Source organism: Chiloscyllium plagiosum, unplaced genomic scaffold, assembly GCF_037043375.1.
Source record: "Chiloscyllium plagiosum isolate Xiang-an unplaced genomic scaffold, Cpla_swu_hap1 HiC_scaffold_7, whole genome shotgun sequence".
In the NCBI taxonomy this organism is placed as follows: domain Eukaryota; kingdom Metazoa; phylum Chordata; class Chondrichthyes; order Orectolobiformes; family Hemiscylliidae; genus Chiloscyllium; species Chiloscyllium plagiosum.
This window is the reverse complement of record NW_028270145.1, coordinates 9414518-9440069: the sequence shown is the minus strand read 5'-3', so window position 1 is coordinate 9440069 and position 25552 is coordinate 9414518. Positions and strand designations below refer to the sequence as shown.

The 25552-nt window shown below is 40.1% G+C and overlaps 1 protein-coding gene across 1 annotated transcript; it reads left to right on the top strand.

The window, feature by feature from the left end:
• The first annotated feature begins 5551 nt into the window (after positions 1-5551).
• Positions 5552-24893, top strand: ftcdnl1 (formiminotransferase cyclodeaminase N-terminal like 1). The gene is made up of 6 exons (XM_043694539.2): positions 5552-5596; positions 13037-13159; positions 13262-13357; positions 16590-16745; positions 17449-17640; positions 21502-24893. Exons 2-6 carry the CDS (start codon positions 13045-13047, stop codon positions 21939-21941), a joined length of 999 nt encoding a protein of 332 aa, XP_043550474.1. The 5' UTR covers positions 5552-5596; positions 13037-13044; the 3' UTR covers positions 21942-24893.
• Positions 24894-25552: the final 659 nt, after the last annotated feature.

The following is a 25552-nucleotide window of genomic DNA, read 5'->3' as shown; positions in this document are numbered from 1 at the left end:
TTTGCAACATTACCAGCCTCTTATTTTAATACGATGCAATTCTTAACCTCCTCGGTAAACTAAGGGTGGAACTTTCTCACTGTGTGTTGTTTTTCAATGCAATGTATTTCTGGTGAACATTTTGAATTGTTTATTTAAATGTTTTCTGTTGTTTATTTACTGCTATGTCCCTTTAGTCTAGTTACACCCCTTATACGTACAAGGTTGTTTAAGTTTAAGATTTTGGATTGTGATTGTTCCTGTCTTCAAGCAGACACTCTTGAACAGATAAATGAAATCCAAGTGTGTGAGCAATCTGGATTAACATATTTAACATTCATTTGTTCAGACAAAAGCAAAATACTATAGAAGCTGGAAATCTGAATTAAAAACATAAAATGTTGGAAATATTGAGCAAGTCAGTCATCATATGAGAGAAACAGTGATTTAATCTGCAAATTGGGTATGAAGCATTCAGTTTCTGAGTGTTTTCACCACTGAGCTCTTTTTGTATCTGCAGATGCATGGTGTGATGCAATATTCTAAACCAGTAACCATGGCCAAAAGCTAAATATTGTGAATGCTAGAACCCTGAAGTATAAACAGAATGTTTAGAAAAATAACATTCAGTTGGTCAACAGTATCTGCAGAGAGAGCCAATGGTTGAAGTTGCTGAACTTTAATTATAACTGGGAAAAATTAGAAAAGGTTTTAAGAGGAAGATAGCTTACGGTGGGAGGGATAGGCTTCAGGAGGAAAGAGCCACAAGAATATATAATATAAGGCAAAAAGTGGAGGCATTAAGACAAGTAAGACACATGGAAGTAAATTAGGAGATGAAAATAATAGGAACAAAATAATTACCAGCAGCTGTTGCCCAAAAACTGAGAGCAATGGTTACATTGTGAAGTTATTGGAGTCAGTGTTGAGTCTGGAAGGCTATAAAGTGGTTAATCCAAAGAGGATTCCCCTTTCTTTGAGATTATGTTGAGTTTCATTGGAGTGAAGTGTTGGAGGTTGAAGACAAAGAAGCTGTAGTGGACAGACAATTAAAATTACAATGACCAGAAGCTCAGTGTCATGCTTGCGAACTAAATAAAAATGAACCTAAAATTACACAGTTTCAAAATAACAGGGGTGCCACTTAGGACTGAAATGAGGAGGTTTTTTTTCACTCAGAACATTGTGAATCCTGGGAATTCTCTACCTCAGGTGACTATTAAAGCTCAGTGATTCAGTATGTTAAAAGTAGAGAATGTCAGATTTTTAAAAATCAAATGACATGCAGAGATAGGGGATAGAGTGGGAAGAAGGTTTTGAGCTGATGGTCAACCATTATTCTATTGAATGGCAGAGCAGACTCAATTGTTAGAATGGCCTACCCCTTTTCCTCTGTTCCTCTTGAGCATTCATTCCATCTATGAGCATTCTTCCCACTGTAAAGGGACAGCTTTGTGAACAGTGAATGCTCTACATTAAACTGAAAGAAGAGTTAGCAAATCACTGTTACAGTTACAGGGAACTTTCGGGGTGGGAAACAGTGGAAGGGAGGAAGTAAAGGGACAGGTATCACATCTTCAGTGCTTACGAGGGAAGGTGCAGGGATATGAGGAGTAGGGAGTGGGGATTATTGAAGTTAACATAAAGATTCTGGATCAGAACTCATAATATCATTGATGGAAAGACGAGTAACAAATTTGCCAAGTAGGCGAAGGGACTTAATTCTGAAACATGATAATTTTTAAAAAGAGAAGCAAATTTTGACTTTTTGTTATTCAAAAGACTTCAGTTGATAATTTATATCAAGGTTTTACTTCTAGTAACTCAAAATATTCTCCACGTTCCTGCAGCAAATGCTGCTACAGATTGAACTTACTCAAACTATGAATTTCACATCTGGCATTAAATATAGCATCGTTTTTCTGTAATATTAAGTTTTCAATGAATGGTAATAATAGATACCTCAATGATGAACCATGAAATTATGTACAGAGCTCCTCAATTAAGGATGTGAGCTTTGTCTTTGTTTTAAATTCTCAGCAACAATTTTAGAGATTACTTCAGTAACAGATAAGTTAATTTTACAGAACCAAATGAGTATCAAACAATTATCCTGAAAGCACCATAAGCACATGTGAAAATAAATAAATAAAGAAACCTTTAGTTTTCAAGATGTTTGGAGCCATTCATTTTCCTTGTCTGCCTTGTATTTGTTGGTGTGACTATATGTATGTCAGATGTGATTTGGTGAGCTAAGATTTGGTTCACTGCCCTGAACCAATTTCTGTCCCAGAACATCTAACAAAGGATAAAATATTTTTTCAGAACAAATGTGATGCTTTCGTAATCTGAACTTTTAATTTGCATTTTCCATTCAAATGCTAGCATTTTACACTTTGCTTATAGTCACTAAGCCAACTTTGGATATTATAAATTATACTTTTCAAAAGAATGACTGAAGTATCAGTACACTTACTTATAGCTGAGAATGCTGGTAATTGTTTCCTTAATACAATGCACAGGAATGCATTATTGCTAAATAAACTTGCTTAATTTGTTCTTATGCCCGGTTCACCCTTTTTCTTTTTTCCTTTAGTTTTCTTTACACTGGAGGGTAAGATGGCTGACTGCAATGGCCGGTTGGTAAATTGACTGTTGAAAAGGCTGAGAAGCATAAACAGCCAAATGCAACAAACAGATTTGAGTAAATAGCCAACATACAATCAATGGTTTAGTTTGGATGTAAAAACCCTCCTCTGTCTGTTTCAGTTAAGGGCTCATGGTAACCTATCAAAATACTTGTATTGTTAAATATCTTGCAGGTCTCTAAGTCCTACTAGTCAACTCTTTTTTCATTCTAAATTTCCAAGCCCATCTTTTTAATGGAAATTGCATTTATGAACTTCTTGTGATGATCACACAAACGCCTGTCAGTAATGGGGTTGCAAATCCTTCATTATTAAGCGATTGAAACTTTGGGTGGAATTCTCCCAGTCCCTGAATGACCTGGGAAATGGCAAGTCATTTGGAAATATCTGACAATGGGAAGGTTTGGTTCTCAATGGCAAGATAGAAAAGTCTGAGTTTCACCCAAGGTTTGTATGGCAAGTCAAGAATCTGGCTAGTGAATGGTGGGAGCCCTATTTGCTTATATTAGCATCTCTTTGGTGTCTGTTCTCATTTCAATTATATACAGTTTGCTGTTCTCCCACATAATTGAGAGGAACGAGACAGCACCAATCACCAACATGAAAGTCAGGGCAGAGATCTGGCAGATCCCATTCGCCTCTTGCTCCTCCTGGCTCCCATTTTGACCAGCAGTCCCTAACAGTTCAGAACAGTTCGATGGGCACTGACCATCTCTACCCCCATCCACAGAGGTTGGCATCAGACAGACACCAGCCTCACCACAACATAACGGCGTATATCCAACTCACTTAGAATGCAGTTAACCATTTCAATGCTGCACATTGGAGTGCAATGACATCTTGCATTGTAATGCTGCTGCCAAGCCAGTTTGTGTGCAGTAATGGGTAACTACCTCATGTTTTAGAGCAGGGTGCACCTCAGGGCTATTCCCCTGCTTTTTTAGCATTCACCCAATTTGCATCTATTTGGATGCTTACAGCATCAATGCCTTGCCTTGCTTTTTTGCCTTTTCCCATTTCATTCAAAACTTATAGACCCACCGTACTTCTGCCTTTACTGGCATTCATGCTGACACAAAGCCAGGCAGCTTGCCATGGTTGCCATCAGTGATTGGCCAAGAGGACAGACATGTTGCTGTGCAACATCATGTTACATGTCACACTTCCACCATTTGCCAACAGCTTTTGCAACAAACAGACTGGAGTTAAGTCAGACGACCCCACCATAATAAGTGAAGGGCAGCATCCTATCTCAATCTAATGATTTGGACACAGTCAGTCAGGTGCTTGGGGTGGTCAGAATGAGGGGTTCCATATCACTGCAATACTAGACCACAGTCAATCCTGCAAGTTCAAAGCAGGCTACTGCTAGGCCAACTGGGGAACTGCCCAGAGATCAGTCAACACGAGCATCACTCATTAGTCGTGGTTGTCCTTGCAGGTCAGTCAGGTGGGTGGGCCATGCTCACTTCTGAGAATCAGTTCAACAAATGTCAAGGTAGTTTGTCAGTCTCCACTGCAGTGGTAGGAAAGTTGTGGAAGTCAGTCATGGGGATTGGAGGCAGCATGCTTGGATAAAACACATTTATTTAAATACACATCCAGATGCTGCTAGATTTGTATTTTTTTAGGAGTTGAGCAATGCTGGTAAAATTTGCATTTGCTGCTGATCCCTAATAGTCCTTGAGAGAGTGGTATTGAATTGCCCTATTGAATCACTAAGATCACAGTGCTGTTGGGAAGGAAGTTTTAGATTTTTAAACTGGTAGTAGTGAAGGAACAGTGTTATATTTCCAAGTCAGGATGGTATGTGGCTTGGAGGGGACTTGCAGATGTTCTTGTGTATCTGCTGCTTCTGGATGGTAGACGTTGCTGTTTTACAAGGTGTTTTAATGAGTTAGTGCTGTGCATCTGATATATGGTAAACACTGCAGTCACTGGGTGTCAGTGGTGGAAGGAGCAAACGTTGGTGTTGAACTTCTTGGGTGTTGTTAGAGTTATCATCAACTCAGTAAGCAAGAAGTGTCCAATCATATTCCTGACGAGTATTTTGTAGATGGTTAACAGGTTTGTAGGATTACTCTGTACAGAATTCCCAACTTTTCTGACCTGCTCTTGTAATCATATCATTCACATGGTTGGTACAATTCAGTTTCTAGTTAATGGTAACCCTCAAGGTAATAGTGAGTGAATTCAATGATGCCAAATGTTGCTGGAGTTGGTCATTTTGCCACATGTGTGGCACAATGTTAATTGTCACTTACCAGCCCAGCCTGAAAGTTGTCCAAGTTTTGTTGCACATGAGCAGTAATGCCATATTATCTGAGGAGTTGCAAAAGGTACTAAATGCTTTGCAATCACCAACGAACATCCCCACGTCTGACTTTTTGATGGAAAGAAGGTCTTAGATGAAGCAGCTGGAGATTGTTCATTCTAGGACATTATCTGCTGAGTATTTCCATTTTCATTTTTAAAGTTGAGCTATATTCCAGAGTCAATAACGAAAATTGCACCGTACAAAGTTTCCAGCAATTAAAAAAAATGTTTCCGCAGCTGTATTAGGTTCGTGCTCACTGTGACACAGACTGCATTAAGGAAATACTTAAAGCTTTGTCCAAACAAATTATAATAACTCTTTTGTTATATACTATAACTGAGCAGAAAATAATAAAATAAAACTATGAATGCACCAGTTAGATTATGTAAAAGTACTGCTTGATGTCATACTGAACCATAAAAATCTGAATGCTTTCAGCTTCACTCTAACGTTTAATTCCGAAGTATATTCGCTTCGGTGTGGAATTTCCAGAGGTAGTGCTTTATCAATGTCAGATGAGGGCACTATTCGACCAATTTTGGACTGTGCAGCTTGCCATAGTTAGAGGCCGGTTCATATGTTCAAAGGTCCAGTGATTACCCCACATTTGCCTTAAGCTGCATTAGCTGACCGGCCCTTTCTGCACTGAGAGGTGAGTGTGTGAAGTTAGCAGCAAGCTCTTCCAGAGCCCACTGGAACAATGTGCTGTCTGGGACAGAATGCCAAGCACTTTACAACCAGCAGGAACACGGAACATTAGATAAGTTAGAGCGAAATACTCCTGTGAGCGAAGAGCAAAAGTGAAAAAAAAATGTGATTGACAGCGGAGTTTGATTGACAGCCGAGCCCTGCGCGCGCTGACTCGTTTCCAATGGAGACAGTGGCTCTGTGACGTCGCGGTATCCCCCTTTGCAACACTTGGTGGAGATCGAGTCCCAATTCCCTTTAGTCATGATGTGGAGGAGCCAGTGTTGGACTGGGATGTACAGTTAAAAATCACACAACACCAGGTTATACTCCAGCAGGTTTATTTGGAAGCAGTTGCTTTCGGAGCGCTGCCCGAAATTCCCTTTAGTGCAGCAAGGTGTCCCCGCAGCTCTTCAATAAGAGCTGGAAACGCCGAATGCTGTGAATGCACAGCGGGTGGGTTAGCAACTGTCAAAGTGACAGCTCAGTTTTGACACTGCGGCCCCTTACTCAGAGAACTGACATTAAACAAGGTCTTTAACATAGAACATAGAACATTACAGCGCAGTACAGGCCCTTCGGTCCTCGATGTTGCGCCGACCTGTCATACCAATCTGAAGCCCATCTAACCTACACTGTTCTATGTACGTCCATATGCTTGTCCAATGACAACTTAAATGTACTTAAAGTTTGCGAAACTACAACCGTTGCAGGCAAAGCATTCCACACCCTTACTACTCTGAATAAAGAAACTACCTCTGACATCTGTCCTATATCTATCACCCCATAATTTAAAGCTATGTCCCTTCATGCTCGCCGTCACCATTCTTGGAAAAAGGCTCTCCCTGTCCACCCTATCTAACTCTCTGATTATCTTATATGTCTCTATTATGTCACCTCTCAACTTTCTTCTCTCCAACGAAAATACCCTCAAGTCCCTCAGCCTTTCCTCGTAAGACCTTTCCTCCATACTAGGCAACAACCTAGTAAATCTTATCAGCACCCTTTCCAGAGCTTCCACATCCTTCTTATAATGCGGTGACCAGAACTGTACACAATACTCCAAGTGCGGCCGCACCAGAGTTTTGTACAGCTGTAGCATAACCTCATGGTTCCAGAACTCGATCCCTCTGTTAATAAAAGCTAAAACACTGTATGCCTTCTTAATAACCCTGTCAACCTGTGTGGCAACTTTCAAGGATCTGTGTACCTGGACACCGTGATCTCTCTGCTCATATACACTACCAAGAATCTTACCATTAGCCCAGTACTTTGCATTCCGGTTACTCCGACCAAAGTGAATCACCTCACACTTGTCCGCATTAAACTGCAAATGCCACCTCTCAGCCCAGCTCTGCAGCTTATCTATGTCTCTCTGTAACCTACTACATCCTTTGTCACTATCCACAACTCCACCAACCTTAGTGTCATCCGCAAATTTACTAACTCACCCTTATACGCCCTCATCCAGGTCGTTTATAAAAATGGCGAACAGCAGTGGACCCAACACCGACCCTTGCAGTACACCACTGGTAACTGGACTCCAGGATGAACATTTCCCATCGACCACCACCCTCTGTCTTCTTTCAGCAAGCCAATTACTGATCCAAACTGCTATATTTCTCACAATCCCATTCCTCCGCATTTTGTACAATAGCCTACTGTGGGGAACCTTATCGAACGCCTTGCTGAAATCCATATACACCACATCAGCCGGTTTACTCTCATCTACCTGTTTGGTCACCTTCTCAAAGAACTCAATAAGGTTTGTGAAGCGCGACTTACCCTTCACAAAACCGTGCTGACTATCCCTAATCAAATTATTCTTTTCTAGATGATTATAAATCCTATCTCTTATAACCTTTTCCAACACTTTACCAACAACTGAAGTAAGGCTCACTGGTCTATAATTACCAGGGTTGTCTCTACTCCCCTTCTTGAACAGGGGAACCACCTTTGCTATCGTCCAGTCTTCTGGCACTATTCCTGTAGACATTGACGATTTAAAGATCAATGCCAAAGGCTCGGCAATCTCCTCCCTGGCTTCCCAGAGGATCGTAAGATAAATCCCATCCAGCCCAGGGGACTTATCTATTTTCACACTTTGCAGGATTTCTAATACCTCTTCCTTGTGAACCTCAATCCCACCTAGTCTAGTAGCCTGTATCTCAGTATTCTCCTCTTCAACATTGTCGTTTTCTAGAGTGAATACTGTCGAAAAATATTCATTTAGTGCTTCCCCTATCTCCTCTGACTCCACACACAACTTCCCACTACTGTCCTTAAATGGCCCTAATCTTACTCTCATCATTCTTTTATTTCTTAAATACCTATAGTAAGCCTTAGGGTTTACCCTGATCCTATCCACCAACAACTTCTCATGTCTCCTCCTGGCTCTTCTGAGCTCTCTCTGTAGGTCTTTCCTGGCTACCTTGTAACCCTCATGCGCCCTAACTGAGCCTTCACATCTCATCTTAACATAAACCTGCTTCTTCCTCTTGACCAGAGATTCCACTTCCTTTGTAAACCATGGCTCCCGTGTTCTTTAAGGCTGAGTTCCATTGCAACAGAATTGGAAAACACTTGGAATGTCATCAGTTTTAAGCAAATGAAAGGAAACAAAGTGGGAGATTAACAAAAGGGAAGGTCTGTGATTGGGCAGGCAACAGGAGAGAAAGAATGACAACACAGTGGTGCAAAACCCATGTGCTGCTGCGTCAAGTAAACACAGAGAAGTGTCCAGAGGAAGTGTGAATATCAGAATGATGAGCAACTGCTATCTAAAAACACACACAGGAGAAAAATGCAAAGATAGAAAGACTGAAACATATAAAGAAAGGGCAACAGAGGATATGATATGAAATTTATCAACTCAATGTTGAATCCTGAACTCTAAAGTACTCAACCAAACGATGATGTGCAGTGTCTTGTATTTATGTTGAGTTTTGTTGGAACAATATTGTGGACTGAGGACAGAGAGGCCTGTCCTCTAATAAACACAAAAACGATCACCCAGGTAAACACAGAGTGCAGTTATAAATGCTGTGGCGTCAGCTCACAACTGTACCTGTACAGCTCCCCCTGTGGCTGAAGAACAGGATGAGATAACTTGCTCATTATGTTCGACAGGCGATGGTCACCCTCATTGTAAAGATGCCATATGAATCCACCTCCACAGGCTGCTCCACTGGTGTCAATGTCACAGGAATTGCTGTGTAGATGTTTTTGAAGTCAGAGGGATCACAATATTGATTGTTGATTACATGGAATTGCCCCTCCCTCTCCTTATCATCTGTAACTGCCTTATCCCTTTCCTGGTACCCATAAACATCTGGGAAAACCACCCGTTAGGGTGCAACAGGCCACCTCTGCATGTATGTTTGTGGCATTAACAAGTCAATGCTGCAGAGAATGGCATTCTTTCTGAATATATTAGCATGCTGGTCCTTCCTATACTCAGTGTGTGTGCTACATATGGCTGTCCTTGAAATTGGCAATGCTATCAATTGGCTCAATGGGTTCATGAGAAAGTCTGAGAAATTACATTTCATGTGATGAGTGGACAATTTTATTCTGCTTACATGATACCGCAGGCTTCATGGAACTCTGAGGAATTTAACTCTCATCAGGAATCCCTACCCGGTGTGATTATAAATTTGTTTTCTGTGAATCTGTTATCTTTCAGAGATAGAAGGATGCCAGTCATTACATTGGACTGCTTGTGACTCTGAGGCTGTATTGTGTCCCCTAGCTGAGCATGGCTGTGTTTGTCCTCCATCCTCCAATGGGGTGCAGTTGCCTTGATATCCCTGACCTCCTGCTTACTCATCAGTGCACTTTACACCTGAGGAATCTGTTCTAAACTGGATTGTGGACCTACTGAGTAAGGGTAGAAGATGCACTTGATCACTGTGATACTGTAGGCTTTGGTGCTTTGACATTGGATAGTGTTACTCCAGTTTTTCAGGCTCTAAACCCACAACTGGGGAGACACATAAAGGGAGACATGAAAACCCACAATTCCAGATTCTTTGGCAAAGTTGAGTCCGAACATTACAGTTGGTGTGTTAGCATGGTTTTAACTGTGGAGAAATGTGCTTTGAACCTGGATGTTTTGAGGTCATTTTATATTGTCTTTGATGAATTCTCTCCACCATCCACTCCTTTGTGCAGTTGTCCTCTGAAATCAACAACCAACTCCTCCATTTGTGTAAACATAGCAAGCTAGTGCCCTCTACCACCTGAGCTTTCCCTCTCATATTGTGTGCTCTTTTCTCTGCAAGGTCAACTGAGTTAAGACAAGGATGCTTTCCTTCACCACCTCAGTGGAGAGTCACATGAGATGTTTAGAATGCTGCTGAGTTTGAGAGTTTAGTTTAGGGTTCAGCATCTGAACACAATGATCTTCAATGTTCAGGATTGCTATATGCCCTCAGGCTGTATGTGTATTGCATACTAGTTACTTTAGAACTAGACATGTCGTGGCACTGCAATTCACTTTTGCAGACCTAAGAGCATTATTGAAGTGTTTGTGGAACTTAACTCAGGACCTTCTAACAATGCTGAGGCTACTCACATCATGGACCACCTCCTGCCAGGTTTCTTCTATTTGGCTGGGTGATTATCTGCAGCCATTACATGGGAAAAGGACATGTAGTTCTCTCTGCTGCAACACCCTCTAGGGAAGCATCTAAAATATGGTCAACCCAAGCACAGATCCTTAATGTCTTGCTGCCTGCTGCTGTGTTCTCACCTCCATCTATTGTGGTGAAGTGGTCTGTACTGTGATGTCTGCTGTTTCCCCTTTAAATCAAACTCCCTTCTTGCAAGTCATGCTTACTGCCTGCATCTACTGCCAGGAATTGAATGGTGATCTCAACCTCAGGGCATTTAAACTTCTGCTCTTCCAAGATCGGGCCACATGTCCATTTCCAAGAAGGTGCAGGACCAGGATTCGGAATATCTGACAATATTGGGATGCTGGCCTCAGGACAAAAATCCAGCCCAGGGAACCAATGAGACACTATCTTTTGGAGCTTGAAGTGGCAGTAGCAGTGATGTGAGAAGTTAGCAGTAGTATTCAGGTGGCAAGCTCTCACCTCCAAATAATACTGTGATAAACATTAAAAAACCAGTAGTTCTTCCTCTCTACAAATTTCAATGTCATTTTAGTCAAAATTCAACCTTCACACTGCGGGCCTTGCTCTAACCATGGGCAATAGCTTGGGAGATTGATACTCATATCAATTGAATTTAGGTTCCATCTCAAACCTTAGTTCCAAATGAACATTGTTATGATCCCAGACGTGATCACCAGCTTTGTGTTATAATCTGGCTAGAGCAAACTTGCTCAGAGAGTAAAGCCACAAGGTATGAGGGTTTCAAACAATCACCAGGACTTTTCTATGCAAGTTAATACAATAGTACAATCTACAACATGTGTACAGATTATTTCTAAACCCTGAACTAACATAGTAGACAAGTGTAATATACTATGATCGAATACTACATAATGCGTAAATAGCCGATGCAATCAAGGAAGGTTTCATCAGTTTGTTTCCACAGCTCTCTCCGAATATTATTGCTGCAGAGGTTCGTCAAATCCCATTAGACTTCACAAGGAATTGTAACTCTGTACTTTTGCTGATCTGACCTTGAAACCCCCATTCAAGGAGTGTTTATCATACCTGCTTCAGTCACAGCACTTGTTCTAGTTGATTACTGTCCTGTCTGGGTCAATACTCCCCTTGGTTCTGAAAACTTCACTCCAAGACCTATTTACTAGCACTATTCCAGCTTTATACTCATAGCTAGCTTCACCAAGTTAGATGTGTCCCTCCGTTTTCCTTGAGATCTAATCTTGCTCAGTTGTATGTCATAAATTCGACATTTGGATGGGTATATGAATAGGAAGGGTTTGGAGGGATATGGGCCGGGTGCTGGCAGGTGGGACTAGATTGGGTCGGCATGGATGGGTTGGACCGAAGGGTCTGTTTCCATGCTGTACATCTCTATGACTCTATGACTCTTAAGGTTTTTCAACCCCCTCATTCTCAGTTGTATTGGCCTCTTACTGGCACCCAGCTTCAAGTGAACCACCACAACTCTGACTGCAACACCTAGCTGCCTAATCATTCCTGGAACGTGGCCTGAGGTCTGATGGTACAGAGATATCCAAATGCCCTTCAGAATTAACCCCCTGAGTCTTATACAGAACCTACATATCCTGTTGCATTCCTTGCAGGGCAGCTAAAATCAATACAGAGTCTAACATGGAAGATACTGTTTGTCTCCTTTACAACCTGCTGACCTTCAGTCCTTGTCTGTAATGTTTTGAAGTGCTCTTCCATGACACACATTCACACTATTATCGCTAATGACCTATTGAAAACCTTGCATTAAGCCCTTCCCCTGTTGTTGGCAGAATTAAATGTAGTGTAGCAAATTTTGGAATGGAGTGTGGTCTGAAAGTTACAGTTCTTCAAGAATGCTGGCTTCCGCAGCGCAAAATAACACACAGGAAATGCGCATTTCATCACAACATGGCAGCATTTCCTTTCATTGCACTACTACAACATTAGCTTGCTTGGAGGCAAGACAACAGACAATAAAGTGACTGTTCAATGACTTTCTAATCCATTTTCAAGTACCAGTTTACATTTTTCCAAAGGTTGTAGTTAAGCCCCTGCTAATCAAGGTGAAAAGTTTGTGTGCTCATAAAACATAATAATCCTATATGTTAAATAGGAAATCTAATGATTTAATTTATAGCTTTGACATTTATCATTGTTTCTTGAATATGTATAAATAGAGTAGTGCAGTCATTAAATGTTATTTCTGTAAATGTACAATAGAGCTGCCTTTTACAATACTGCAGTATTAAAGCTTATCTTGTGGCACCCTCACCTTTTCTGTTTTCTTCAAAAATGTGGGCTTGTAACTACTTGGTTGCAATTTTGGCAGATTTAGCAACTACAAGCAGCAGTGATTATATCTTTCAGTTCTGATGAAAGTTCATTGACCTGAAATAACTCTGGATTCCTTTCCGTGGAAGCTGCCTCATCTGCTGAGTGTTACAGCATTGTTTTCATTTATATCCCTAGTGTTTGTGACTGTCAACTTTCATGGAGTAAGATTACACCCATTTACACTGTCATTGCTTATTTTATTAGTGCCTGTATAGCTAGGTTTCAACTACACATTGTTTAAAATAAACCTGGCAACCTGGCACCTGGTAGATGCTTCTGTGTTAGTCTGAACTTGATGAATGTTCAATGTTGTTGTAGAGCATTAGTTGAAGGGGGCTGCCAGTCAGTCACTCTCTCTCAATAGGATAATTAAAAACACCAAAAAGGAAACTCTATTAATAATGGATTAAAAAAATGAGACTTATGTTCTTGTTCAGGCTAAAATATGGCATCCTCAAGGCTGGGTCTCCGTTTGGCTGTCTGTTTGTTGAACATTTCTGAAGCTAGGCAGCAAGACATTGTGGAAAGGATTGCTAAAGCTGCCCTCTGTAATAAGGCAGGTATGTGTTCATTTATTATGTGTTCATTTTTTTTGCTAAAGCTATGAGAAAAAGTATAACTACCTGAAATACTGGTGTGACATTTGTGTTCTTTGATTGCAGGTCAGGAGCAAACACAAACATCTGTGCTGAACATATTTTCAGATTATGACTATAACAGATCTGTTTTAACTCTTGCTGCCCCTGTTGAAACATTAGGTAAGATTACACTACAAATGTGTTTGCTCTTAAAAGTGCAATTTCTATCAATCCAAAAGCATTTGAAACATTTCTTGCTCCACAGGCCAGTATGTTTTGCATACCCAGAGCCCAAGTTCAAACTTCAGGCTTGACAGATACTCAGTTCCCATTCCGTAATGGTTACTGTGTTTTGTATTTACATGATAGGCCATTGAGTGAAATGTTAGTTGCTTGTGAGATAATTTATTGTGTTGGTGGGATGCAGAAAATAAAGACTTGGCAGGTCCAGTTGCCTCGCATAGCAAGTGCTAATGTTGCCTCACATGGCGTGATGAATGTAGATATTAGAGAACACTTACATTCCCACATTTTTGTGGGACAATTTCAGACAAGTATTGAGGGAAGGTAAAGGTGGGTCAGCAAAGATTCATTGACAAACTCATCTCAGACACCACTCAATATTAAAGTAACCATGTTTAGCTAGTTCCAGAGATAGATAGTACAGGCGATAGAATAGTATTGGATTATTGCTGCTTCACTTGTAATGAAAATTTATTGACAAACTTTTATACTGTTAATAAATGACGTATCTATAACATAACAACTTAGAAGTAAGTAAGAGAAAATGACCCCTGAATTAAATCCAGGCTTATTCTACCGCATCCCACCACTGGCTAGCAGGATTCCCCAATTGAAAACTTGTTGGGTTGGAGGGAAGTTTGTAAATGCTAATGTTCCCAGGTAGCTGCTGACCTTCTAGGCAGTGAAGATAATAGGTTAGGAAAATGCTGTCACAGAAGGCATGGTGAGTTGCTGCAGCACACTTTGCAGATGGTATGCAATGCAGAAATAGTGCACAGTGGTGGAAGGAGTGAATGCTTAAGATGGTAGATGTGTTGCCAATCAAGTTAACAGCTTTGTCCTAGGTGGTGTCCAGTTTGAGTGTTGTTGGCGTTGCACTCATCCAAGTAAGTGAGTGATATCACATTTCTAACGTGTGCCTTATAGACAATGGAAAGCTTTCAGAAGTGAGAGAGAGATCCATTCAGAGCAGAATTTGCAGCTTTTGATATTCTCGTGACAGAATATCGCGTTGAACAGATGTTCCCCCATGTGGGACTGTCTCAAACAGGAGGTCATAGATATAAAGTGTAGGTTCAAACCTGAGATGAGGAGATACCTCTTCTCTCAGAGAGTTATGAATCTGTGGAACCTACTGTTCCAGAATTGAGTAGACGCTGAATCAATCAAAAGATTCGTGGAAGAAATAAATATGTTTCTGATGAAAAATGGGTTAAAGGGCTACAGGGAGCAGTTAGGAAAATGGAGTTGAGACTAGGATAAGGTCAGTCATGATCATGTTAAGTCACAGGGCAGACTCGAAGAGCTGAATTGCCTACCACCATTCCTAATTCCTATGTACCTATATTTATATAACTAGTGTTTCTGTTGGGCTTCTGTTCAGCAGTGAACTGCAGCATGTTGATGGTGGAAGATTCAATGATGGTAATATAACTGAATATCAAGGGAGGTAGTTAGACTCCCTCTTTGGTGATAGTTATTTCCTTACATTTGGTGTGTGCAAATATTATTTAATCTTAGTTGTAGTGCACTATTGGGAACAGATCACTTACTTATCACCTTGCTGAGGGAAAGGTATTTGAGGTAGGCTGAGGTGCTAGGAAATGTATTACATCAAACTAATGAAAGTTAAAAAAGATACAAAACACGACATGATAGAATTGATAATAGCCACAGGTTCCTGCAATTGCATTGCTAATCGTTGATTATGGGAAAATAAGCAGCATTGTGCTATTTTCTGTTATAAGAATAATTTCACTTGCGACAAAGAAAATTAGATTGCTTAATTTACAGACAAGATCTTTTGTTCGTTGTTTCCCCAGCCTCAGCCAATGTGTGACAGCTAATGAACTTTATGTACATCATCAAAGTCACATTATAAGAGCCCATGGAGTTGGGATGTAGTATATCGAAATGAAAAGAGAATTGACCAACTAATGGAAGACAGCTGGGATAAAGGAAGCATTTTCAGGATGACAACCTGTAATTACTGGATTGCCACAGGGATCAATACTGGGGGTCACAAATATTTCTGTTATATTAATGACTCGGATGACAGAAATGAATGTACTATCGCAAAACTTGCAGTGGTCACAAAAATAGGTAGGAGGACAAGTAGTGAGGATGATATGAAAATTCTACAGAGGATTACAAACGGGCTAAATACTTGGCAGATGGAAATTAATGTGGGAAAATGTGAGGTTTTGCACTCTGGCAGGAAGATTAGAAGAGCTGAATATTATTTAAATTGGAATGATTTGAATGATTTGAATTGGAATGTGCAGCACATGGGAATTTGGGGTTCAGATCTAGTCAGATTGCACCTGGAATGGCTGTGAACAGCTTTAGTCCCCTTTTTGAAGGAAAAATGACTGGCGTTGGAGACAGCCCAGAGAAGGTTCACTCAATTGATTCTAGGCATGGAGGGATTTCCTTCTGACAGGCTGAGTAGTTGTGCTTGTGCTCATTGGAGTTTATAATAACTAGAGGAGTCCTTATTGAAACATACTGATTCCTAGAGGGCTTGACAAGGATAGGTATGGAGAGATTGTTTTCCCCTGTCGGAGATTCTAGGACCAGAAGACGTTATCTCAGAGAAAGAGGACAGAGATGAAGATTTTATTTTCTCTGGAAGACTAGTCACTCTGTGGAATGCTTTACCATAGAAAGCTGTTGAGGCTGGATCATTAAGGATAACCAAGGCTAAGATAGTCAGATTTTTAATCAACAAGGGAATCAAGATTAATGGAGAAAAGACAGGAGAGTGGCGTTTTGAGGATCATCATGTCAGCTGTGATCTCATTGAATGGTCGAACAGACTCGGCTCGAAGGGCCTACATCTACTCCCGTGTCCTAATATGTGCCACCCTGATTATTTTGCCAAGTTAATACTGACATGGAACTGGCAAAGGGAGGGGAAGTTGCACACAAATTCACAGACATGGTTGTGAAGCTGTGGAAATCTCTTTTATTTCCACAGTTATTCTATATTTGAAAGAAAATGCACTTTCAAAGAAAAATAACACAATATATTCTATGATGTAATACACTCCATTAGATATTTATCTACTGAGTAGGTTTATATTAATATTTCATTCACTAAGCTCATTCAGTATACTTTTTTGTAATGTTGTATAGCAACAGGTCTAGTGAATTTTTCTTTTTTTAGGTGATTCTGTTGTGACAGCCTGCACTGAAGCATATAATTTGATTGATATGGAACACCATGATGGCATTCATCCTTGTCTTGGGAGCGTGGATCTTGTTCCTATTTACCCTCTATCAGAGTCGGTTAGTCTGGAAGAATGTGGCAAAGTGGCTTGTGGTAGGTTTACTGCAGAATTCATTTCATTTCAGTTGTGCTTGAACAAAAACAAATTGTGTTTATACCGTACCTTTAGCGTAAATTGGCCCAAAGCACTTCACAGCAACATTATTAAAGCAAAATTTAACACTGAGCTATCTAAGAAGACACTAGACCAAAAGCTTAGTTAAATATCTAGGTTTTAAGGAGTTCTTAAAGGATGAAAGAGCGGCATTGAGGTTCAGGGAAGGAATTCAGGCTTATGGCCTTCGCTGCTTTTGGCATTGTCATTAATGGTGTGGTGATTAAAATTAGGGAAGCCCAAAAGTCCAGAATTAGGTGAGGAAAGTGCGATTGTTATGATCCTCATAGAGACCATCAAATGTTAAGATATTTAAATTTCAAGTGAATGACAAGAAGGAATTGTAAAACTCGATTTCAAATATTATGAAACAAAATCAGAAAGTACTGGAGAAACTGACAAAGAGTCACCGAACATCAAACATTAACTCTGCTTTCTTTCCACAAATGTTGTCAGGCCTGATTTTGTGTTTTTATTTCAGATCTCCTGCATCTCCAGTTCTTTGTTTTATTCAAATTTTATACATATTATGAACACCTGAAAGCAACATTGGCTGAATATTACTTAGTAGGTAACAAGTACTTCGAACATTCGGACCTGTAAATTGAGGATTCCTTAACCCTTTGTACCTCCTCCTTCCAGACATTGCAGAGACATTATCCCATGATGTACCAGGTTGCAGTATCTTTCATTTTGGATATGCAGATCAACCTCTCAAACGAAATCTCGTCCAACGTAGGAAAGAGGTGAACTGGTATAAGAGGAGTAATTTGAATGTGAATGAAATAAAGCCAGATGTTGGCGCGGTGATTTCTCCTAGATATGGTTTGACAGGTTAGTGTTGTGTAATATATCCTAAAACTATATAATGGAAATTAATGCCTGACTATAGGTTGTGTTGGAATATCTAGGCTCTCAAATGCATTGTCACTTTGTTCATTTCTGTCAATTCACTTTTTTGTTATTCCTGAACATGCTCACCTTAATTAATTTTAATCATGTTATGAAACTGTTCCAGAGCAGGTGGGATTTGAACCCTGATGTTTTGGTTCAGATGTGGCGACAGTACTATTGTACCACAAGACCCTTTAAATTCTTACTATTATTTTATTCAACCTGTTTGGAGACGTTACGACAAATTTCTGGGAAAAGTGCGATTTGAACTTTCTGACATCAAGGTGCGAACACTACCACTACACCTCTTGAACTCCCATATTTATTGTAATTGGAGTCAGTTGTTTCAGCACAACTGTTCCTACAATCCAGGATTTCACTTTAAATCTTCACAAGCCAATTCATGTTGCAATTTTTAGCAACTGATCTCAAAATCCAGCCCATGGATTTATAGAGATTAAATCAATCAAAGTTTAATTTTTATTTTAAGAATGAGGGATTACCTCCAGTAATTTTAAATTGGTATTCATTTTATTTTCTCATGTAAAGTAGATGATCAATAGTACTGAATATTTATGTACTTCAACTGACAGCCCAGTCTACCAGCTCATCTGTAGAAAGAGAGGATTGACTAAATGTTTGACAAATGCTGGATTTGACCTCAGTGACCTATTTAGAGTCCAATAGTCCAAGGAATACTGTATTTTCCAATCTGTCCAGTTTCCAATCAGTGCACATTGTATATTTTGGTTAATAAGATCACACAGAACATTCATTTCTTTCGAGAAACTCAATGGGGCATTTTGTAGAGAACGTGTAGTTTTGATGCATTTCACAAAGTTGAAAGGACCTCCTGATGCAGTGCTTCTGACACCTACCTTGGAGGTTTCTATGTTCAAAGGTGCTCCAGTGCAAGGTGGGTTTGCAGTTTTACCGCCAGCTTCTATTAGCATCTAAGCATGGAACCATTGGGGCTTTATATGTCATATTGGATCATGGACAGTTGCCAGTCTATTGAGAAGTTTTTTCAAAAGAGTCCCTGAATCAATCTGATGAAGTGTCATAGCAGACTTAAAACATTAACCCTGTTGCTCTCTCTACAGATGCTGCCAGACCTGCTTAGTTCCCCACCTTTTTTAAATCTCTCCACTCTGCAGGCACCCTGCTTCTATTCCTGATGAAAGGCTTTTGTCCGAAATGTTGATTTCCCTGCTCCCCGGATGCTGCCTGACCTGCAGTGCTTTTTCAGCATCACTCTAATCTAGACTCTGGTTTCCAGCATCTGCAGTCCTTGTTTTTACCTGCTTAGTTCCCCCACCAATTTCTGTATTTGTTTCTGATTTCTAATATTCTCAGTATTTTTCCCTTATTTGAGTCGTAAAAAATAAATTTGGATTATTTAGTTGCAATAAAAAACATGTTTGGTCATTGTGCTGATTACCCCATTCCAAAGGACAAAAGAAAACTTTAAAATTTTATCAACTTTAGCCCATATTATCACTCAAGATTTAACTTCCTTACCTGAAATAAACTGAAAAGCCCTGATTTGGACAATTGAATTAGGCTTTACACAATCTCAATGTCATGTTTGACCCTGAAAAAAACTTCCAGCTCCATTTCTGCTCCTTCACGAAGACTTCCTACTTCCCTATCAGTTACACCATGCCTATTCCTGCCTCAGAACATCTGTTATTGAAAACTTCATGTGCATACCTATTTTAATGCCAGACTATTTCAATGTTGTCCTAATTGGCCTCCCATTTTCTGTATTCCATAACCTTCAGATCATCCAAACCCAATTGTACATGTCTTAACCAAAACCTATTCACCCACTACCCGTGCTTGGTGACCTATGTTGGTTTGGTAACACCATAGTTTTTAAATGCTTCTCCTTGTTTTCAAATCCCTGTGTGACATGCCCTTCCCCATCTGTGTGTCCTCTTCTCACCCTCTCGCTGTCTGAGATTTCTGCACTCCAGCAGTTTAGGCCTTGACTATCCTCCATTTTAGTAGCTCCATCATTGGCAGCCATGCCTTCAGTAAACTCTGGAATTCTCTGCCAAAACCTTTCCACCTCTCCAGCTATCTTTTCTCTTTTATGATGCACCTTAGACTCTACAACCAATTGTTAAGGAAGTAATAATGGCACACTTGGCAAGTTAAAATACAATCCGTCAGAGTCAGCATGGCTTTATGATGGGTAAATCATGTTTGACAAATTTTCTAGAGTTGTTTGACAATATAATAAGCAATGTGGATAATGGAAATCTGGTAGATATAGTGTATTTGGACTTCCAGAAGGTATTTGATAAGGTGCCTGCGCAAATGATTAATACACAAAGTAAGATCACATGGGGTACGGGTCATTTATTAGCTTGCATGGAGGATTGGCTAACCAACAGGAAGTAGAGAGAAGGGATAAATGGGTCATTTTCTGGTTGGCAAGTTGTAAATTTTGGGGTGCAATAGGGTTCAGTCCTCAAACTTTAACTATTTACAATCTATATTAATGACTTAGCTACGTGGATAGAGAGTGCTATGGCTAAATTTGCAAATGGCGTGACAGTAGATTGCAGTGAAGAAGTGAGAAATTTACAAATGGATATGTATGCATTAGGTGAATGGTCCAAAATTTGGCAGATGAAGTTTAATGTGGATAAATGTGAGGTTATCCATTTTGGCTGAAGGAATAGAAAGGCAACTTAATATCCCAATGGAGAGAAACTTCAGAGTGCTTCAGTGCAGAGGGTGTCCTCATGCGTGAATCACAGAAAGCTAGTATCCAAGTACAGCAGGAAGCAAGGAAGATAAATTAAATTTTAGCATTTATTGCAAAAGAAATGAAGTATAAATGTGGAGAGGTGTTTCTGCAACTGTTCAAAGTATTAATGAGACTGCATCCAGAATATTGCAAACAAGTTTGGTCCCCTTCTTGAAGAAGGATGCAGTTGCATTGGAGGCAGTTCAAAGGAGGTCCACTACATTGATTCCAGAGGTAAGGGGCTTATCTAATGGTGAGAGATTGAGCACTTTAGGGCTGTACTCTCTGAAGTTCAGAAAAATGAAAAGAGATCTAATTGAGATATATAAGTTGCTAAAGGGGATTGATAAAGTAGATATAAAAGGATGTTTCCTTGCATTGGGCAATCTAGAATATGCGATCATAGTTTTAGGATCAGGTGTAGCAGAGATGACGAGAAATAACTTCTCTCAAAGGGTTATGAATCTGTGGAATTCACTACCTCAAAGTGTGGTGGACGCAGGGATATTGATTGAATTTAAGGAGGAGATAAACAGATTTTTAATTAGTAATGAGTTGAAGGGTTATTGGAGAGCAGGCAGAAAAGTGGAGTTGAAAGTGAGATGAGATCAGCCATGAATGTATAAAATGGCAGATCAGGCTTCAATTGTATACTCCTGCTCCTAATCATATGTTCTTCAGTTATTAGAACCTACCTTGTTAATCAACCCTTTGTCCTACGACATACTTATGTTGCTTAAAGTCTGCTGATGTTACTGTAAAGCACTTTGTGACATTTTACTTGTGTGCTAAATAACTGCAAGTTATTGTCATTGACAACCAAACTATGGAAGCAGATTGTCCTTTCATTTTCACTTGAACACAACAGAACAGAAATGTAACTACTGTGACACCATCTTGTAGACTACTTCCATAGCCTTGACTTTAAATAGCCCATAAACCTGCTGGACAGGCGATTTCGTGAAAATAAAATCAAACTGATGACAGGTTTTGAAAGATGCCACTCATTTAGAAAGCCATTTTCTTTTCCCTTCTTTCAGGAATTGGTGCCAGCCCGTATGTCATGAACTGCAACGTGACTATAGACACGCAGGATCTGACCATTGGGCAGCAGATTGCCAGTGCGATCCGGGGAGCAAACGTTGGAGGCCTTTGTGGTGTTCAGGCTATGGCCTTTCCTCATGAGGGCACCGTGGAGATAGCCTGCAATGTTGAGAGCTTTACAGATGAACCGTCATCGTCTCTGACAGCAGAAAGAAAGGAATATATTTCTTATTTTATTCAAGGGAAAGAATACCTATACTTCTCTCCAAGATACTTAGAGAGGCAGATTAAAAAATTAGCTACCAGCCATGGAGTTATCACAGTTGGTACAGCACTGGTTGGATTCACACCTGAACGCTGCAAAAGCTTGGCAGAACAGGCTATCCAGGAAGGATGTGGAGAGTTCTGGAAGAAGCATAAGACCATTACTATGTAGGAAAGGCATAGGTAGGAAAAGCATTTATGTCATTAAGGAATCATGCTTAAAGTAACAGTGGGCTGGATTTTAGGCTCCTCTAAACCCTCTACATGCTTTTGCCAGGGTGGTCATGTAAAGTCAGGTGACTAGCCCACTGCCTTCCCACCCATCCCTCATCAATTTCTGAAAATACGGGGACGGAGCTGGTCTGGAAAAGGTGTCAGTCAACTCTTAGGCCCAATGAGTGCCTTCAGTATCAACTATTGCTCACCCTCGGCCTTTTTAATCCACTTCCACTGCCATAAAGCACCTGACAGTGCCAGGTGGAGGCAGCAGTGAAAAGCCATTTACAACTTGGTTGGAAAGGAGGGAAGGAAAGGGGTGCATTATCTGAGAGGTGCCCTTTTGAGCATCAGTGGCACAACCAAGAAAATGTTACCCTGCTTTGTTCCTCTTGGACCTGGTGTCCAAAATCCAAACCCCAGGCAGCCCCGCTGTCAGCTCCCAATCTCTCCCCTCTCTCGCTGGAAAACTGTAGTTTTTCGCTCAGGAGTTACTTATAGTCTCAGCGTTGCCCATTCCTCAATTCCACTGTCATTGATAGTGCGAGAGCTGCCGGACACTCTGATTGGCTGGAGCTCTTAGAAGTAAGATCCCCTCTCACTTAGGCCTTGTAGAGGATGCTAGAGCCTGTTGTGATGCAGAACGGCCTCATTTAAAGTCATTTGATTTGGAACCATATTTCATTCCAGGAGGTGAGCAGTACCTCCCCAGCTCCTATAAAATCCAGCCCTATATCTGTTACCATGTAAGCAGACTAAATACAGACTAATAACAGACTTCTATACATGGTCATGAATATTTTGTATCTCATAATCATCTTCCAAGAAACTAATCTGATGTCAATGAATAGAAAGAAATTCTTAGGCACATATGACAGTTAATTGGGCACGTCAAAGAAATTATTGGAAAAGAATTAAGTTCCTGTGAAACAGAAGGCAAACAACTGAATACACAGCTTCTGCCAATGCCCCTGTTAATGTAGATGATGAGATTGTATGAAGATGGTCCTGGATGACAGGTTTATTCATTGATTTACTTTTTTAGGGCATACTTCTGTTCCTTTCCTCACAGCCTTCACTCATATTCTGTTACAGATCTGCAGATATTGAAAGCTCCTGGTGTATCAAGCGAATGAGAATTCTGCATTTGTGAGTTTGACCTTGTTGAATGCAGAAGGGTTATTTCCCATTGTGGGAGGGTCTGGGACCAAAGAACATAATCTCAGAATATGAGATGACCCATTTAAGACAGAAATGAGGAAACATTTCTTCTCGCTTAAGGTAGTGAATCTGTGGAGTTCTTTACTGCAGTGGGCTGTAGAGGTGGGATATTAAATATATTCAAGGCTGAGATAGATAGGTTTTTAATCAGTAAGGGAATTGAGAATTATGGACACAAACCAAGAAAGTGGAGTTGAGGATTATCAAGTCAGCCATGATCCCACTAAATGATGGGTCGAATGGCCTATTTGTACTCCCATGTCTTATGTTCTTATAGACAAAATGCACGGACAGATTCACTAACTATTTGAGGTTTTGCAGCCAAGATCAATCTTACCCAAGGGTGCTGTTTCCATCAGGAGAATAGAGATGGTGTTAGGAATGAGAACTGTGTCTGATAATTGGCCCTCCTTTTTTTGCAGGAGTCCTAAGGTCATTTATAGTTGACACACAGGATTCAAACCCAGGTTTGTGTGGATCACTCTGCGGAAAGTGCTTCCTTAATAGGAAAATTTGTTTTCCACGTTTTCAAGATAAGCTTATATCTGATGACACAATAAGAATTAGGAGCTCTGGAGATAGACATACTCTTGTTCCCAATGAGCATAAACTAGCATTATGTTATTTCTGTATGTTGAGGTACAGTGGTAACCTAAGAATTTTCAAGTAGATGGCCAGGTCCATTCTATAATCCCCCCATTGTTAAAACTTAAAGCCTTTCTTGAAAAGAGGAGCAGTACTATTATTCATCCAAATAGTTCACCTCGACTATGGCACAGGAAAAATGCCAATTGAAAGAGAGCCACCAAATGTTACTATATTCTGGGGACAAGGATGTCTGCTCTGTGCTGTTTAGCTGTAGGATGAAGCAGAAAGTGGCTGAGCTGTGATTTAGGAAGCCCAATTTAGCAGTTTGTGAAGCTGTGTACCAATCACAATCTGATTTGCTGAGCAGGCAAGCCAGAACTACCCGAGGCATACTCTTACAGCCTCTCACTTGCTTCTGGGAACAAGAATGGATACACAAACAACTTTGAACTGCTAATCATGGTTAGTATTCCCATCAATACGTAAGAACCCGTTTGACTTCATAGGACTATGGGCTGTTTAAGTATTGATATCTTTAATTTGTATCTCATACATATTATTGCATGACCTATTATGCTTATTATCTGGAGGAAGGGAGATGAATAAACTTCTCACTTTTTAAGTACATCACATGGCAGGGGAAGAGGGACGACACAAATGAATTACAGAATTTGAAGCAAGTGATGAGGAGAATGAAACCCATGTCATAAAATTGCGAGGAAAAAGTCAGATCATTCCTTCCCATTCCCCAGTGGCTGCACGTGTTTGTTGCAGACAAGATGATTTGATTTTTCATTTTGTTTCAGCCATGCATTAGTTGGATGATTAATTAACCAATAAATTCTTATCCAGCCAACCTGCTTCATGGTGTAATGATGCACTGCTCACGTTTCATAATTTTCAATGTGAATATGGCAAGTACGTGTGCAAAGGGTGGGGAAAACAGAAGAACAATTTAAGTATTTGCAAGAATATTGCAAAATGCATCTCGCTATTTGCATAATTCATCACTGCTTTGCCTCCTGGTTGAATAAGTGATGTTCATAATCTGTAGTGCTGTCCAACAGGATTACTTAGAGTTTGAAAAACAATACATGAATGTGCAAGTAAAGTCAATTGTAAATAAAATGGCAGTAATTTCACACTCAGAGTTTCAGTTCAGAAGGCAACCTTGCCCCGTCATCTTGATGAAAGCATTAACTTTATTTTGGAGGGTTTTTTTTAATGAGTTTCTGAAGATCAGAAGCCAGTAACACCAAGTGTTTGCTTTAAGAGATTCTGAAGCAAGACTAATCTCCCAGTGATTTCACTGGGGATTGTCTAATTGGCTAATCCACTTACTTGCATAAAACATCTCCAGTCTCCAGATTACACCATTCAGGAGCGATACTGAAAAATAATTCTTTCACTTTTTGCCCTTGGGAAAGTAGATGATTTGATTTTGTAAATATTATCTTTTCAGGAGCCATACTGAGTTCACTCGCATCATAAATAATTGCCCATAATGTATAATCTGATTGTTAATTCAGCAAAAATAATTAGGAACCATCATTGTGCATTTGGATTAAGATTAATACTCAATCTAATTAATTTTCTTTTACCAGTTTTCTCCTCCCTCTTCTAAAAGAGGGCTGACTCACATTGTAGTATGCCTGAGGGGTGCCAGGAATCTTTTGATACCTCATACCAATTTAAAGAGCATCAGCAGACCTTACAGTTCTCAAAGGTGTCACAACCAAACCTGATTCAGAGCTTGCA

Bases quoted from the DNA above. Each gene is read 5' to 3' on its own strand.
- ftcdnl1 (XM_043694539.2), top strand. From the start codon at position 13,045: ATGGCATCCTCAAGGCTGGGTCTCCGTTTGGCTGTCTGTTTGTTGAAC. The intron at 13,358-16,589 runs GTAAGATTACAC...TTCTTTTTTTAG, and splicing joins TGCCCCTGTTGAAACATTAG to GTGATTCTGTTGTGACAGCC. The intron at 17,641-21,501 runs GTTAGTGTTGTG...CCCTTCTTTCAG, and splicing joins TCCTAGATATGGTTTGACAG to GAATTGGTGCCAGCCCGTAT.